Source organism: Rhamphochromis longiceps, linkage group LG2, assembly GCF_057381845.1.
Source record: "Rhamphochromis longiceps isolate RC_006_pf linkage group LG2, R_longiceps_female_GT1.1, whole genome shotgun sequence".
Taxonomy (NCBI): Eukaryota; Metazoa; Chordata; class Actinopteri; order Cichliformes; family Cichlidae; genus Rhamphochromis; species Rhamphochromis longiceps.
Window position 1 is genome coordinate 22,114,612 of NC_140558.1, and position 18,757 is coordinate 22,133,368.

The 18,757-nt window shown below is 40.6% G+C and overlaps 1 protein-coding gene and 1 pseudogene across 1 annotated transcript; both read left to right on the plus strand.

Annotated features, from left to right (window-relative positions):
- Positions 1-7,118: 7,118 nt before the first annotated feature.
- LOC146677169 (uncharacterized) lies at positions 7,119-8,361 on the plus strand (annotated as a pseudogene).
- A 48-nt stretch (positions 8,362-8,409) lies between these two features.
- LOC146677170 (uncharacterized) lies at positions 8,410-9,396 on the plus strand. The gene is made up of 2 exons (XM_085381293.1): positions 8,410-8,652; positions 8,873-9,396. Exons 1-2 carry the CDS (start codon positions 8,410-8,412, stop codon positions 9,389-9,391), a joined length of 762 nt encoding a protein of 253 aa, XP_085237419.1. The 3' UTR covers positions 9,392-9,396.
- Positions 9,397-18,757: the final 9,361 nt, after the last annotated feature.

The following is an 18,757-nucleotide window of genomic DNA, read 5'->3' on the forward strand; positions in this document are numbered from 1 at the left end:
CTCACTCCTCCTCATCTGCTCACCCTAGGGTTTTTTGCCTTTCAGCTCAAAGGCCACAATATTTGCGAAGAAGAGGCAGCGGCACAACAATGCACAGCAGACTCCCCACAGCATTCGTAACAGCATCAGCTGGAAGTCAAGAGGAGGAGAGAGGGAGGGGAGAAACATGAGAAGGGGATGGAGAAAGAGTAGGGAAGGAGAGGAAACATCATTGCACAGCCTTTGGAGGACACACAAACCACATCTCATGCCTCAGCAATAGAGAGAGAGAATGGAAACCTCCTCCCAGACCCCTGTAGGAGCAACAACAAACTTTATCACTTTGATATGAAGCCAGTCGATTCAAGGGAAGATGAGAAGAAGAAACGAGGCAGCAGACCTTGCCATTAGTGCAAAGCTACAACAGAGGGGAGCTCGGGGAACGTTTGCATGTATTCCAGCCATTTCTCTACAGCTGGCAGCAACAACACAAGTTTTTGTTAACATTTTTTTATTGTTCTGAGAGGCAGAGTCAGTGAGACACAAGGGAAACAATGGCTTTAAACCCCTTGAAGCTTTCACAGCAAAACATATTATTCTCACTGAGCCTTTTATTCCATTTTGTAGCCTCAAGAACTGATTTTGGCAACAAAAAAACTGTGTGAAAATGTAACTTTGTTACCAATGCAAAACAGCTTATTCCAGTAATTGGGAGAAAATTAATGAAGTGTGAAAAATAATTGTTTTTTTCATTCAATATTATTTAAATATGACTTAAAATAATTCCAGTTGGAGCTAAATATAACTGTTGATGCCTCATAAGTCTGTGTTGCCCTGGCCGACTCAGAGGTGGATTTAAACTGGCTGTGTATGCTTGCAGTAACTCTCATTGTTATTTCACATAGATGTTGCTGGCTCTCTGTTGCTCAATTCAAACTCCAAACAACTGAAAAAAGTATTTTTGAGTGTATGTAGAGGACCTGGTGGGAGAAGAGAAAGCTAGAAGAAGGAAGCTGCAGGATGAAAACGGGGACACAGAAGAGAAGTAACGACAAGGAGAAAAATCAACTTGCCTGTTCTGAACATACTTTAACTCCAGCCATCGCTACCTCTCCTTTCCAGTTTGCATTATTCTGGTTATCACTAGTGTTGTTTGGAAATCGGTGTCTCTACTCAGTTTCACTTTCAACTGTAACGTTACATAAGCCCAATGAAATTCTTACTTTATCTCTAAAAATATGCAACATTATGTAAGAGTTCTGAATGCCTTTACTGAACTCCATAAAGTAGCCAGCTCAGCCTAGTTTATAACAGACAAGTCTACAATAAGAAGAAAACGAAGAAATAAAATAGTGTCTTTTTTTTTTATACTAAACACATAGATATTAAGCTTTTATGGGAATTATTAACTAAAACACATTGGTGCAAATTCAACAAAAGCAAAGATGATAGTAGATGAATAACCTCTAAGAGGGAAAACCATCCGAAAGCCTTACTTAGGTCCAAAATCAGTAAAAGTTGGTAAAGCTGCTGATTCTGTGTATAAGAAGGTTCATGAAAGCCAGGAGGGGGTTTATGGGCTGCATAATGTGTCCTGAACTTATACTGGATTTAATGGGTTATCCAACAGCCTATACTTCAGAATGGACCAACAGCTTTTCCAGAATACAACGATTAGCTAACGTGTTAATTTTCTCAATCTGCCTGCAATCCTACAATAATTATAAAGTTTGATTCTGTAAATAAAAATGCTCTGAGAAGAAATAAGTTTAGCAATTATTATTATCCTGATTGCTTCTTACAGTAAATTGTTCTTGGGGTCCCCTGGGACCCAAGTGGGGGTATGTTAAGTATGTTGGTAGGATGAGGGTAAACAAAAGTCATAACAACCATAAATGCATGTTATTACAGGTGTGCATACTGTGTATGTTTTATATGTATGTTATTTAAAGAAAAAAGATAACTATTTTTGCAAGGTTTATGCTTTTGCAGTGTGAACCGAGCTCTGACTGTAGAAACTTGCTACCTTCTTGTCTTTGTTTTGGAAGCAAAGGCAGCAGCTGTTTCTAGTAGATTTTCCAGTCGAGCATCGGACACTTACATCTGCAGGTAGACTTCCTTGGATTGGGACTTGCAACATCAGCTCTGCTTTCAACCATGGCACGAAAAAGGAACCCTCCATCTGTCTCAGTGTTATGACCCAAGATCACATGTGTCATATGTGTGTGTGTGTGTGATAATATGCGACTCCTCCCACTAGAGGATGTGGTTGCAGGTTTTTCTCTTGCCTCCCTTCCAGGTGTGTGCATAGGTGTGTCTTGATGGAGACAAGTGCCTGCTGAGTGGCTGGGTTGAATTCATTCCTGTTCCCATTGGATAAATGGTTGGAAAGCAAGCCCTTAACAACCAGATGACAGGCACCTCACCTCCCACCAGGCCCCCACCACCCAACAAACAGCCTGTGGGTCTGATGGTTGCTCTCAGTGGTTCTGTGGAAGAAATCTTAGTCAAACAGTTTGTTAGTGAGTGTCTGTGGATATGAGTGCTAGATGAAACCTTTGTAAATAGTTGTAAATTTTTCTGTAAGTTAGATAACTTGGGGTCACATTTCTTATACCCAGCTTATCCCTAGGCTAAAAACAAGAACAAACAGCTTGTAGAACTACTGAGATATATAGATGGATAAGAACTAGAAGGGGCGTGTTTGGAGGCGTGGTCTTGCTCCTGAAATTTATCTCCAATTATAAACTGCATGTCCAGATTCTCCTGAGTGGAAAGTTTTCTCCATATCAGATAGGTACAGTTGCTGTCTGTTCACAGATTGTGGTTAGTGATGAGGACTTTATAACCCACTTCCACATTACGTTTTTTGTTGGAATGTGGCAAAAACTCAGTGACAGCTAAGGTAAAGTGTGTGTGTAATCAAACACACTGGAACTGGACTTTCCTCTGTATCCTCTCCCTTAGTTTTTGCCAAGTTTGTTCAATTTTCTGTTCATTATTGTGGATTGGTTACCATGACATCCATATTTTGATAGATTTGGATGTAACCTAGCATGCACCATTCATCAGATACAAAAGAGATGGTTTGTGAAAGCTCTAGTAGTATGAGGTAACATATACCTGCTTTCTAACTGAACTGGACTGGCTTTCCCCCACATTTTGAACTTTGGTTGTACCTGACATATTGATCATTCCCTGTGTTTTTGTGTAACAGAGTTCAGTTTAGAAAACAGTAATTCACAGAAAAATTTAACTACATCTTAAAATCTTCATGTCAAACTCTTGCAGCATCCTGCTCAAGGCCAGATTTTGTAGCCTGTATGGCCTTTGTGACACATGGATTGTTAAATCTGTCAGGAGGTGTTTTTTACATGATTAGAAGTGCAGATAGTCAAGTTAGAGGGAGAGCAGTCTGTTATGTACCACACAGAGCGCTTTGCAGAAGCAGAGGTGAAAGACACCAATATGAGATTTTTGTTATCATTGAGTTTTCTAGCAAAAAGTGTCAGAGGTTTAAGGATAGATGTTTCACATAGGAGGTGTGTTGTCTTGTTAAATAGATTAATACAAGGGGTTAGAAACAAGACGATACCAGAACAGAGAAGGTCAAGATGTATGTGAGGAGCAAATACAAGCAGACATATCAGGACTAAGAGAATGAGGACAGAGAACAACGAACGCAGTCCTACATAAAACATAAGTATTGCACTTTTTTTGTCAGATATGTTTTTGGTAGAAGGAGCATTGTTAGCTGGTGTTCAACAGCCTTTTATGACTTTTTCATTTGTATTTTTGATTAAACTACAACATGCATCCCAGAAGACAGGAGTGTCTGTAACAGGCACAAGAGGTTGGATGTTTTCTGATTTCACCAGAAGCAAAACATGGAGGCTTAATAGCACAGCACATTTTATGCCATATAAGAAAGGAGAGGGAATGAAAAACCAAGACAACAAAGTTTGTGTTCTTTTGATTGCAAAAAACCTCCTTTTGCAGGTAGTGGGATGGAAAAAAACATAAACCTTCATCTCTTAATGCCCCCCTGAAAAAATAAAATGGCCCAAACCAAAATACATGCTTGTGATTTCCACCTATGATGATTTAGTGCTGTGAGGGTTTCAAGGGGTAGCAGATTTTAGGGTTTGTGTTAGGTTTAGGCAAAAACAACTATTTGCTCAGGTTTAGGAAAACACTTTATTTTCACCTAAAATTATTCACAACAGTACTGCAGGCTGAAAAATGAAGAGTTGAAAATGACAGACACCTTTAATTATTGCCATACTCAGTTGCACCACTGGCAATGGACACCTTGTGAGTAAATGTGACAGGAGCTTTGATAAACCAACATTAATTATCACAGAGAGCAAATTTGGACTTACCAGGATTTTAGTTAAATTACATCTCATATCTTGCATCATCATCCAGATTCTCATATGCAAAATAATAGAAAAACATCAAAAAAGGGTCAATTTTCAACACAAATTCACAGTTTCCATGATGTATATACTTGATAACAAAGTTAGTATAAAAACAATAACATCATGCTACTCATACTGTTAATATCACTGTTTCAGTTTGTAGCTGCAGTCCTCTCTTGACTTTGTGACTTGAGAGATTGATGGCACTGTTGGCATAACCTTCACAACTCACTGACAGTTTGTCATGATGGTGACATTTAACCCACAGCAGTGAAGATAATGAGCACCTTATCCTTTAAGGGTGATAAACATCAGAACAACAGTATTACATTTTTTCCACATTATAAAATAAATCAAAAAGCACAGCACCTAAAGACATCAGTGTTTCAGTCTCACCAGGGAGTCCACATATCAGTCCTGGGAGTGCGAGTCATGCACCAACTGTGTAGAATGCCACAACATACAACTTACATCTCACTGATTGTTAAATTTAGTCTGCCAAATTATGCATGCACTTTGGTATTTCAGTGGTTAGCCGAAGGTTAAGTAAGGAAGGATTCATGTTTCAGACAAATCACCACAAAAAAAAAAAAAAAGGTTTAAATACATTTGCCATGTGGAAATGGAAAAAAGAGGGGAAAAAAATAAACATTTGATATTGGAGACAATATGACTATTTTTTTTTTTATTTCCCTTCATTGTTCCTTATCTTACACATGTGCTGTTTATTATGAGACAGATGTGAAAGTGGTCATGTTGATGACTAAATGGTGAAGAACTATAGTACATATAAACATTATATAAGACAGACAATAGCTTACATATAAAAAACACCAACATTTACTATAATGTTCATATAAGGTGACAATATTTTCCATCACATTGTCTGACTGTGAGCTGTTGAAATTATCTTTAGGGAACTACTGTGAATTCATATATCCGGGTTTCCAATATAGAGATTTATACTGTATTGTTAAAATTTGCTCAAATATTTTCACTTAACCATCCAAATAATTAAATTCAGGTGTTCCAATCATTTCAATAACCACAGGTGTATAAAATCAAGCAGACTGCTTCTACAAACATTTGTGAAAGAATGGGTCGCTCTCAGGAGCGCAGTGAAGTCCAGCATGGTACCGTGATAGGATGTCACCTGTGCAACAAGTCCAGTCACCTCTAAATACTTCACAGCACACTGCTAGGGGTATTATAACAAAGTGGAAGGGATTGGGAACAACAGCAACTCAACAATGAAGCGGAATGACATAAAAAGTGAAGTGAAAGGATGCTGAGGTGCACAGAGGTCACCAACTTTCTACAGAGTCATTTGCTGCACAACTTCAAACTTCATGTGGGCTTCAGATTAGCTCAAGAACAGTGGCTACAGAGCTCCATGGAATGGGTCTGCATGGCCAAGCACCTGGATCCAAGCCTTACATCACCAAGTGCAATGCAAAGTGTCAGATGCAAGCCACGCCATCACTGGACTCTGCAGTGGAGATGTGTTCTCTGGAGTGACAAATTATGCCTCTCTCTGTCTGGCACTGGGTGAGTCTGGGTTTGGTGGTTGCCAGGAGGACGGGACTTGTCTGACTACATTGTGCCAAGTGTAAACATTGGTGGAGGGTAGATTGTGGTGTGGGTTGTTCTTCAGGAGATGGGCTCAGTCCCTTAGTTCCAGTGAAAGGAACTTAAATGTGTCAGCATGCAATGACAACTTTTTTGGACAACTTCATGCTCCAACTGTTACTTTTTTTTTAAGTACTTGGCAAAAGCAACATGTACCTAAACTAAAACAGGGTCACAGCAGCTGCTGTGACTCAATCACATCACAAGAACAAGTGGCTCCCCAACCTTATAAACAGTCAGTGGTGCCAGTCATTATGTAAATGTACTTACAATGGGGTGTGAGGACAGTGTCATGATCATTAATTTATATTAATAAATGCATTTATTATTTACCATTCACAGAGAACTGGTGCAATCACAGCATTGTAGATAGAATTATTCCTCCTTCCCGGCTCAGAGATGGTCTTTCCCGTTTCACAAAAATGTCCCTTTGATTCTTTGCTCAAACCAGCGTTCCTCCCTGTCCAGGATGTGGACTCCTTATAACTGGAACAGTGGCCACTGGCCTGTAGGTGTAAGCAGACTGAAGTCCTGGCCTGACAAGTTTGCCAGTTTTCGGTTTGATTTTTCCAATGTATCAATCACAGCAATTGACCTAGCTCTTAGGAGTGCACACTATATTATGCTGGTGACACCTGATCTTTGGGGTGCACCAATTCTTGACATAGAGTGTTTTGGGGTGTGAAAGCCACAGCGTCACAGTGTTTAGAGAAAATGCATCTCAGCTGTTGTGATACTCCTGACACATAAGGGATCACACTAAAGTTTTCTGCTTAGGCAGCAGTTGTCCTTCTTCTCTCCAGGATCGGCTGGAGGGTTCTTCAGGCGCCTTAAAAATGTCCTGCTGGGATAACCACATTTACTCAGGGCCTTCTTGATGTGATGTTCTTCTACCTCCCTGGCCGCTGTGTCAGTGGGGATGGTGTTTGCTCTGTGTTGTAAACAGTGATGCCGGTAACGCGTTGCTTAGTAACGCGTTACTCCGAATATGACCACTTTTTCAGTAACGACTAATCTAACGCGTTACTATTTCCATAACAGTAGTCAGATTAAAGTTACTTGTCCAAACCACTGTGCGTTACTATTTTTTAAGCAAAAAGATTTGGTTTCTTCTTTTCGTCTCAGCGGATGACAAACGCATACGTGTCGTGAAACGTCACATAAGCGACAGGTCACGTTTCCCGCTCACAAGCAGCCAGCGACGTAAAAAAGTGTAAACAACAATGGAGGGAGAGAGATGTTCGTTCTTTAGCTGGAAATATGGTCACTATTTTGAGTTTCTGTCAACTAAAGATTTAAATATTAAGGTTCGTTGTACACTCTGTGTTGGCGAAAAAGTGTTATCTACCTTCAAAAACACTACGTCAAACTTAAAGAAACATTTGGAGTCGCAGCACAGCACAGTCAAACTCACAGAGAGAGTCCCACCAAGTGGTCCGAAGCAGAGAGCCGTGACTTCCGCAGAAGGTCCTACACCCCCCAAACAACAAAAGTTGGACTTTGGTGCAAAACCAGTAAGTGATGAAGAATTGAAGAAGTTGGTCGCGCAGTATATTGTAGAAGAAATGCTACCTATAAACACTGTTGACTCGCCCTCGTTTCGTGCCATAATAAAAAAGATCCCTACTTCTGTTAATGCCGAGCTGCCTCACCGAACGACTTTTACTTCTTACTTGGAGACGGAGTTTACAGAAATGGAGAGAAATTTGAAGGCCACACTGAATGAGATTGACTTTGTTTCAACTACCGCAGATATTTGGACTGCTAACAACAGAAGCTATATGGGAGTAACGCTCCACTGGATCAGTAGAACCACATTAGAGCGTCACAAGGTTGCATTAGCATGTAGGCGAATTCGTGGTAGACACACGTATGATGTCATTGGTACAGAAATCGAAAAAACATCCACTCCTCTTATGGATTACTCAACAAAGTAGTTGCAACAGTTACTGATAATGGATCCAACTTTGTTAAGGCGTTTCAAGTTTATCATCCTGTCACAGAGTCCGATGATGAGACAGAGGAGGAAGAGTCCAACCCCAAAGACGATGATGTCACTTTTTCTGATCTGTCAGAAATCCTCTCGGCTGAGAATGAAAGTGATGGTCAGCTGTCTCTTCCCCCGCACCGCAGGTGTGCTTCGCACACCATCAACATAATTTGCACACGTGATGTGGAGAAACATTTAACAACCAATGCAGAGAGCAGGGCTGTGTATAGGAGCAGCACAGCAAAATGCACAGCTCTTTGGACCAAATCGAGTAGATCTACACTTGCATCAGAAACAGTGGAAGAAATCAGCAAAAGAAAGCTCCTAATACCAACATCCACAAGGTGGAATTCCTTTGTTGATGCTGTAAAGAGAATTGCAGAAATCCCCATGGGTGAGCTGAATACTCTGTGCACAAAGTTAGGACTGAAGTGCTTCAAAGATCAAGAATACCAGTTCCTGCATGAGTACTGCATGGCCATGAAACCTCTGACTGCAGCACTGGACATTTTACAAGGCGACTGTCCATATGGAACTTTACTACCAACACCTGAAGTTCTGATGCAGAAGACCCAGGCTGTGAAAGATGACCTCTCCAGGATGACTGCATGCCTTCCAGATGCCATTGTACAGGTACGCTCCATCTTGAAATTAGTCAGATTTTTTGCTTCATACAATTCACAAACATGGAACAGAATATTAATTATCATTGAAAAATAAGATTAAAACAATTAAAATGTTTACAAGTAACCTAAAACAAATCCATAATACTGATCTCATATTAGGCATGGTTTGCAAATAATTCAATAACATAATAAATTGTAGGCATAAAAATATCGATTATGTTTTTTAGGCTATTCAGACTCGTTTCGCCGGTGTGCTGGACGACAAAGATGCCCTTCTTGCAGCTGCCAGTTGTCCAAAATTCAAACTCCGATGGCTGAGAGATGCAGGAAGGAGGGAGCGAGTAAAACAGCTTCTGATAGCAGAGTGTTGCACCACTGCTCCTCTGGCAAAAAACCCTGCCAGTGTGCCCAGTGCTACTACATCTAGTAGCCAAGGTGAGATGGACTTTTTCACTTTTGAGGCAGAGCCAGAGGAGGAGACCTATTCTGCAGAAAAAGAAGTCATGGACTACCTGATGTCAGGCTACGACCTTCAGATTCTGCACAAGTTTTCAAGCATAAAGACAATTTTTTTAAAGTATAACACTCCAACCCCATCAAGTGCTCCTGTGGAGCGACTTTTTAGTCTGGGAGGTTTGGTGCTCACGCCTAAAAGAAATCGACTTTCTGACAAAAGGTTTGAGAAGCTTCTGTTAATGAGGTACAACCACTGGTTTACTCGCTCCACTCTACTGTTTCCCCCATAACATGCGATGACAACATATACTGAAAAAAGAGAATGGGGAATCCAATTTAAATAACTATTTACAAGTAATTTTTTTTCATAAGATTAGTCCAAAGTTACAAAAGCGGACAATAGTGCTTAAATGTGGATGGTATAAAAAGTATCTTAAGGGAAGTCAAGAAAGACTCTGTTTCTTTGTTTGTTTGTTTGTTTTTTTTATAAAAAGTATTTATGTTAAGTGAAGTAACAAGACTGTCTTTATTTTCATACAAACAAGTATTTCTGTCAGGAAGAAAGTTTTAAGTTCAACTTCAAATGTCAGGAGATATATTGTTGACATTACTGTTAAAATACACTTCCAATAAAGTGAGTATTGGCAAAATCGGTTGATGTTTTTATGTTGAGGCAGTGGGGAGTGTTATTGGCAGCTTCTGAATGTAACTAATAAAGTAACTAGTAATCTAACTTAGTTACTTGAAAAATTAAGTAATCAGTAAAGTAACTAAGTTACTTTTGGAAGGAGTAATCAGTAGTCCGTAATATATTACTTTTTCAAAGTAACTGTGGCAACACTGGTTGTAAAGTCCTGATGACACCCAGTTTGTGCTCCAGTGGATGATGAGAGTCAAACCTTAAATACTGATCTGTATGTGTTGGTTTCCGGTACACATCAACTTCTAAATGTCCCCCATTAGTGATGGAAATCTCATAGTCTAAGAAGGCTAACCTGCCACTTTTCATATCCTCCCTCTGAGGATATGAAAGGTGAGATTTCATTTTCACCTGGGTTTATCCACATATGTGGAGCAATGTGGTGGTGTTCCAGGGTAGGATTACAGAGCCCTCTTTTTCATGTCCACTATAAACAACAACAAAAAAAAATACAAATTGGCCACAATGTTTCTGCCTGTAGTATTTGTCTCTTGTATGTGAAATATATGGAATGAAGACACAGATCCAAGAGCAAACACACTTGGTCAGTGCTGAGAGTGGTCCTGTTGCTGAGGTTGGGGTCATCTTGTAATCTCTTACAAACTACCTTCACTGCTTTGGTGACTGGAACACAAGTGAAGAGAGGTGTAAATCGTACGAGACCATGGTTTCATCTGCCTCCATGATGACATGATGATGATGAGATGAGCTGAGATAGCCTTTATTTGTCAGTTGCAGTTGCCCACAACTAAGATGACAAACCTTGCAGACCGTACATGCAATCAATGTTCCCCTAAGCTGTGCGCGTGCGCAATTGCGCACTGCTGGCACGGTCTCTGCGCACAGAAAATCTGAGTTGTGCACAAAAAAAAGATGTGAGAGATTTGCAACATTTAGTGCAAATCTTGTGTAGTTAGTGTGTAGTGTAGTCAATGGTTTTGTTGTGTGTGTCAGAACAATGAGGCGACTGCTGAATGTTACAGGAGTTACAGGAGTGATACATCTCCTGTTGTCAGGCCTGCAAGTATCAGGCTGCTGTTCTCCTTTATCTCATAGTGGACAGAAATTATTTCTGGAGTGGTACAAATAATTTGTGTGGCATCAGATTTGATGCAGAACAGCTGATTGTTCTGTAAATAGTGTGAAATGTTTATTTTTAAAAAATGCCTTGACTGTAAATTTTAGGTCATTGTGTCCAATCAGCCAGAACTCTGTTATCGTGGTTCCGAATTGGTAGATGTCATTCAGTGTCCTCCATCGAGAGTGTCACCAGACACAAGATGCAACCGACCATCCAGTATCTGTCAGCAAACATCTCCGCAGGACAATCGGACTCTCACAAGCCCAGGAAGGTGTCAATTCCTTCACGGGACCAGTTGATCAAATCGATAATTATTTTGGTTTTAGAGAACAAGACTGAGAAACTCTTTAAGGGTTAGAGTTAGACGAGACTAGACAAAGACATAGAAGCTGCAGCTGGGAAGATAAGGGAGGGAGAGGGTGAAAGATGTGTCCACCTCCTCCGAGAGCCAAAGAGGGAACTGACATCTCTCACCTTCTTAACAAAATCCAAGCTGTTCTGGATGTGGTGTTCAGAGCTGCCTACCAGCGGGTTGAGGACCAAAGCCAGAGACTTTGAGATGTTACAGGTGACTGAGTTAATCATACAGACAATCAGTCTTAAAGGTACACCCTGTTTATGTATCTTTGGTAAAACTTACAGATTGGTGTAGCGCCCCCTGGGTATAACCTGTGATATGAGGTCCAGTAAATGATATTGTCAAGTCAAGTCAAATGGCTTTTATTGTCATTTCAGCCATGTACAGTGGAATGAGACAGAGTTCTTCCGAAAGCTATGAGTGTCCATGATGGAGGGAAGAGAGGCTCCAATGATCTTCTCAGCTTTTCTCATTATCTCTCATGTTCCAACTCCATCAGACAATCTATCATTATTATGATAGATAATGATATAACCAATACAGAGATATCAGATACACCAGTCTGCATTTAATAATTAGCTATTATTATTCTCCTGTTCTTCTCCACAGTGATCTGTGCTGTTTATGGTTACAAACGCACCCCGTGCTCTGCACCCTGATGCTTTTTCTACTAACATCCGATTTTATGTTTTACTCTCCTAAATTCTCAGTCTCATAACCCAGTTTATTTAATGAGTCACTGTTCTGGCCAAACTATTTTTGGCCAATCAGCTTATTTTAATAAGACCAGCAAACTGTCTTTCACTGTTTCTTAAAAACCATAAACTGTCACGGATCTGGGTCATTTTATTCATTTATGTTCTAATTCTTTACTTGTGCTGTTCTGATTATTATTCTAGGTTTAGTTCAGTGTCAAGTTTGCATCTTTGTGATTTGTTTCTCATTTCCTGTTTTATTTTGATAGTCCCAGCCCTATGTCAGTGTATTTAGTTTTACTTTCCCCCCTCTTGTTGGCTCTAATTTCTCCCAGCTGTGTCTCCCTCCTGTTTCTTATTCCCTGAATACTCCACTCTTTATAAGCCCTGTGCCCTCCGTTAATGTTTCCTACCCTCTGTAATCTGTATGTTTGTCTTGTTTTCCTGTTTAGTTTCTCTGTTCAGAGTTTTGTTTTTGTAAGTTTTATTTATGAGGAGATTTTTCCAGCAATAAACCTGCTTTTTGAGTTTAACCTCCCAGTTTTGAGTCCTCCTCTTGGTTCCACCTTTTCGGCCTGCCTACCACACAGCCTATCATGCCATAAACACGTTTTTTGAACAGTGATTCACTGCTGATGCATCTACAGGAGATATTAGTTAAATATGTGTTCAAACTTGTTGCCACACAAGGTTGTAAAGACTTGAGCTGCACACTGAGTACTGTATGGCTCAGTGGTGCATTGTAGTGGTGCAATTTTCAGATCATGCATATGACCAGTTTTAAAAACACATAAAGGTTGGAAAGGTGGAAGGTTTCAGGAAAATATGTCTTTGCTGGCTCCTTTTAAAAGCAGAACTGGGAAAAAAATATTTTTGTCCCATTGCTCCATTTTTTCGTCCTCATTTTTCAGTTTTTTCTGTCACTTCTACCTCTAGAACTATTTCCTCTCACAGCTGCCTGTGATGAAAAAAGAACAGCTGCTTTTCTTGTTTCATTGAGCATGAGAGTGAGTTTGTTTTGCAATCAGTGGCTTTATTGATTGGATAAAACAGGGATGGTAAGGTGTGTATTTGAAATCAGGACTGAAGACAGAGGCAGTCTGTGTGTTTTACATTGAAAACTTTATAAAAATATTAATCAGGACACATAATGAAAAAAAAAAATACCAGCTGAACCTAAGAAATTTGCTTAAGGCATCTATTTTGGATTTAGGGAGCGGAGATTCTAGACATGATTTATTCATCTTTCTGGGGAAATCCACTTAGATTGTCCAAAACTGGCCTCTCATAATTACCAGCCCTCTGAATCCTTCTTTCTCTTTATTTTTTTTTTATCTTCTCCACATCCCTCTTTTTTTCTTTTCGACCCTGCTGCCCCAGAGCTCCTCTTTACCCAGTTTGTCCAGCTTCTTTTTCTGCTCTCTCTCAATTTACTTTCTCCTCACTTCACCCTCAGTAAGTACTTCTTGCTCTCATGTTTTCCATCTGTGCCTTCTTGTTTACGTCACTCAGTTTCTATCTTTCTGTTTACACACACACACACACACACACACACACACACACACACACACACACACACACACACACACACACACACACACACACACAGCCATGCACTTTCTGCCCTTTCACGACTCGGCCTATATGACACCCGTCACAAAGCTTGCAAATTGTGTGTGTGTGTGTGTGTGTGTGTGTGTGTGTGATCCGTAAAGGCAGCAGCCTCCACTTATATAAATTAAAAACATTAATCAGATTAAGGCTGGGGTGTCAGGTGTGGCATCGGGCCAGCGACTCCATTTTCTTTCTAAAGTAAATGAGAGTAGTCACAGAAAGGATGGAGAGAGCGAAATGCTTCAAAGGGCAGGGGGAGGAAAAGGAAAGTGAGGAGTGAGACCCCTGGCTGTTTTATCCAGGGCTGTCAGTCTCTCTTATGCATCATCATCACAAGTGCACTAGCAGTGAGAACTACATGCTCTGTAGATGAGCTTAACCAAAATGAGTATCCATCAATTTTGTTTTATGCATTCCTCATATACATCAGTTAGTCATAACATTATGGCCACCTGCATATTGTGTTGGTCATCCTTTTGCTGCCAAAACAGCCCTGACCTGTCCAAGCATGTGCTCCACTAGACTTGTTAGCAGCAGATCCTTTAAGTCCTGTAAACTGTGAGGTGGGGCCTCCATGGATCACACTTGTTTGTGCAGCACATCCCACAAATGCTTGATTGGACTGAGATCTGGCGAATTTGAACCATTTTTGCTTTGTGGCAGGGCCCTTTATCCTGCTGAAAGAGGCCACAGGCATCAGGGAAAAGGTGGTACATGGTCTGCAACAATGGTTTGGTAGGTGGTAGTAACATCCACCTCACCCCTCCAGGTCTTACTTCACTGCCCATATAAGTCTCCCAGTAGTACGATGGAGTGACCATGTGGGCCAACCTCCGGCACTGTACCTTTAACCCTTTAAAACCAATCGGAGTGGGCACGCTCTGTTTTGCGTAACTATTTTTAAATCCCGGTAGCACTGCAACCACGTAAGCTAGCGCAATTTTTTTTTTTTTTTTGCATATGAAACCGGAGGAGTTGTACTTACATCTTATGCCATCAGCTTGTCCTAGGTCACGGTTTCCTTCCACATATAGCTTTGCAAAAACTGCATAAAAAGCGCTTGCAGCAACACAAACATAATATTCCAGAAACATGCTTTGCAGATCCAATCAGCTGTTTGTAACACTTCCAACACTCAAAAAAATGAAACGTTGACTTTAATTAAAATTATTTTGTCAACAGGTTCCACGAAATTGCATTGTGTTAGTTTAAAGCAAAAAATCTTTAGTTCATCTAATTTTAAAAAACTACTTAAGATTAACAAGAGATATTTAAGACTACCTAAATCAAGTTATGTTGTATGAACATAGATGATATATTTACAGGTTAGATAGTTTAGATTAGTTACTTCAACACATTTCTTATTTGTGGCAGTAAAATGTTAAATTTAAGTTAGATTAATTCAAATATTATATTTTCAGCCACCTTGTGCTTTACTAATTAGTTTTACATAAATCTATTTTGTCAACAGGTTCCACACAAATGAATTAAGTACATCCAACTTGTTTTTTAAAATTTCTTTTATTGCCAACACATTCAGTGAGCATTTGTGTAAAACCGGTCCGAAACAAAACACGACAGCTCATTAGGGTTAGTAACTAACAGTATGTAGACAGATGCAACACCACGACTTTAAATTAAATGTCTGTATCTGCCAGAAATAGAAGAAAAAAAACATTGAAGACCACATAACATGTTGATAAGATGACACTTGAGTTATGCACATGTGATGCTAGTAAGGTCTGTGGAGTGTTTTTTTCTTTTAGTGTCTAAAATGGATAGCAAAGTTGCTATTTGCAATGATTGCTTAGGGTCAGTCCAGTAACACAACGCCAATGAAGTGCTTTCCTTTAACAATGCAAAGTGAAGTCTCCACCTCAACACCCACAATTAAAAACATTAATGTAATAATAATAATAATAATAATAATAAAAATAATAATAATAAATAGTCCACTGATATTAGCAATGAAAGAAAATTATATCACCATCCCAAATAAAACTTTAATAAAACATGCCAACATTATGGTCTAACAATAAAACAGCTTGTCAGCGTTCAGTTTTTTTGCAACAGGACAGCAGTAACCATTTAACACTTGCCACTGTCAACATTTATTTTACCAGTGTTTGGACAAAAAGCTTGAGTTGTAAACATTTTAACATGGAAACAATTGTTTGTCTTTAAAAGTCCGCAAAATATACATTCATCCTGTATTCCTAACTTACCCTTATTCTTAGTATGTATTGCAATTACCTTTACAATGCACACAATGTAGCACAAACAGAATATGAACATATTTCCACCTCATAACAATATGCCCTGAACGCTAATATACACACCACCCTTCAAAATTTCTGGTGCAGTATCATCTCTCAATTAAATCCTTTGAATCTCAATTAAATCCTCCCCCCCCCCCACAAGAGTAAAATCTCTCAAATTGTAGTAGTTTACAAACTTTTCTAAATTTCTCTTAAATGTAATTTTCCCTTTATCTGTCATTTTCAACAAATTACCATTTTATTCCCATTCAGCCTCCGAAAAACTTCTGTCCATCTGACAGAGCATTCATCGTCCAAATTAAGGGTTGGCTTATTCATTCAGTTTATTCTTGAGCATCTGTACCTTGGTCAAGAGTCTGCTGACATACAGATGAAGGAAGAGCTTCTGAAGTACTTCAAAGAAAGCTTTCAGTCTTGAGGTTAACTGAGATTCAGTGCATATGTCCCACCCATTAAGAGTGCACATGTAGAGGCCAGGTCTTCCAGGTCATGCAGAACACCCGAGATGGTTATACCCACATCGGCTGGAGGAGTGCTGGCATCAACTCTTTCGATGGTGAAGATAGCAAGGGTAATTTGTTCCAGCTCCCTCTGAACAGCTATAGCTGTAGCTTAGACACAAAAAGATAGAAAAATGGCGTCCAGTTTAAGTAAACTCAATATTAGGAACATGCACCCCAGTGAGCCACTATTTTAGACTACAGATTCAACAATAAATATAAATAGTTTGGGTATACAAGAAGATTTCCCAAAACATTTAAACAGGTTCCATGCAAATTACAACAACAACAACATTACAACATGCAACAACATTAGTTATTCAAAATTTGGTTTAATACAGATAAAAAACTAAACTAAAATTATCAACCAATTATTCTTTGAAGAGGATGCTTGGGTCTTCATTCAGGTAAAAAGGTAATGCCCTGAGGACACACTCCCTCCCCTTTTTTTTTTTTTTTTTTTTTTTTTTTTTTTGTGTCCCGTTTGGATCTTTAGCCATCAGAATTGTTGTCTTAAGGCCAAGAAAGATGCCAAGCGGATTTATTTTACCAAGTGGATCATCATGGCCTTGCCATATTGGTCCATTTGATTGACCTTTATTATAATTATGAATTTATTTTATTTTCAGTTGCTACAAACGGGACAGACATGACTGGGGGATAGGACAGGGAGAAAGAATGAAAGAAAGAGAGGGAGAGAAAGAAAACCAAAGGGGAGAAGAGACGGTGAGAAGGGGGGGAAGAAAGAAAAAACAAAAACAAAAAAAAACCAAACAAAACACCTGGATCACCTGTATGAAGAAAAAAAAAACAGAAGAGAAAGCAAACAACAAAGAGCAACATAATAAAAAAAACAGCACCATCGCAATAAACTAGCTAGCAGTAGATAACAGTAGATACTAAATAATAAACGATATTGTGCAGCACGCAAGATAGACAGTGCACAATGTGCTTTGAGGCAGCAGCCAAGAAAGGTGTAGTCCGCGTCTGTGAACACCCGTGTGTACACCCGTGTGTACACCTGTGTGCATACCTGTGTGGATCAGCATGCTTGTATTCCAAAGGTTTCTCCATGTAACGATCTGCTAGGGAGTGTGGGGAGCCATAGCCCCGTCCACCAGGGTATGAAGCAGGTATGGAGGAGATCCAGGCCTCGGATATCCAGAGGCCCCAGAGTACAAGGACCCGAGGAAGACCACCAAAGGGGGGAGAACCATGCCACCCTCCTGGGAAGAGCTGAGTAGAGCCCCAAAGGAGAGGTCACCCCGCAGCTACGGAGTAGAGGCCGGAGGGGGTTGCAGTGGCGTGCCCGCGGGCTCTGCCGGCAGCCAGCTGTGCCAGAGAGGACCGAGCTTCAGGCCCAGAGGCCAGAGGTCTGAGGGCATCCCAACCCCCGGAAGGAGCCCAGCCGGGCCACAGGCGCCCGGCCCCGCCAATCGGCCACCAGGAGTGAGCCGGTACATACATGAGCGCCCAGCCCCAGACGACAAGGACCACCAACACACCAACGTCTGAGGGCATCAGCCACCGGCAGGGAGTGTGGTGAGGGGAGATAGGCCTCCGTACTTTAGAGGGCCTGAGATGTACCCAGAGAGGTTGAGTCTAAGACCCAACCTGACATATAGACACAGACGAACAGGCACACGCTGACACAGACGTGCATTCCCACCCCATATGCACAACCAAATACTCGGCACTCACCCAACGTGTAGACAGACACAAATAGACACTGCACAGACAGTCACACTCCCCAGTACCCCCGCCCTCAGAGGGGCAAGCCGCACCTAGACCCAGGAGATGTAACCCTTCTCTCTGGGGTGGAGGCAAGCGGACCACCTCCTTATCTGCAGTAGCAGGGAGGCCCCGCATCCCAGACCCCAGTCTGACGGCCAGCACCTCCTCCCAGCCCCCCAGCCCTGACGGCTAACAGAACTGGGGTGAGTGAAGACCTCAAACCTCCCTACACCCGCTCATATGTAGTGTTGCTGTGTGCTGTTCTAAAGTGCATTTAAAACTCAGGAGAGCATGGTACTAGCTTCCTCTCAGAGAGCAGCACGGCTCTTCCCGAAAACCCTTAGTGTCTAAATGCATTTATTTATTTATTTTTTTTTTTAAATTTATTTATTTATTTTTGCCTGTCCCGTTTGGCTCTTTTGCCATCAGAATTGTTGTCTAAAGGCAAAGAAAGATGCCCAACGGATTTACTTTACCAAATTGACCATCCCAGCCTTGCCATAATGGTCCATTTGATTCACCTTTTATTGTTTATTTTATTTTCACTTACTGAATACGGGACAGACTTGACTGGGGGAAAGAAGGGGAGAAAGAAAGAGGGAAAGAGAAACAGCTGAGAAGAGGGACGGGGGAGAAGGGCAAAAGACAAAAACCAACAGAACAGAACAGCAGAAAAAGAAAAAAAAATGCATATA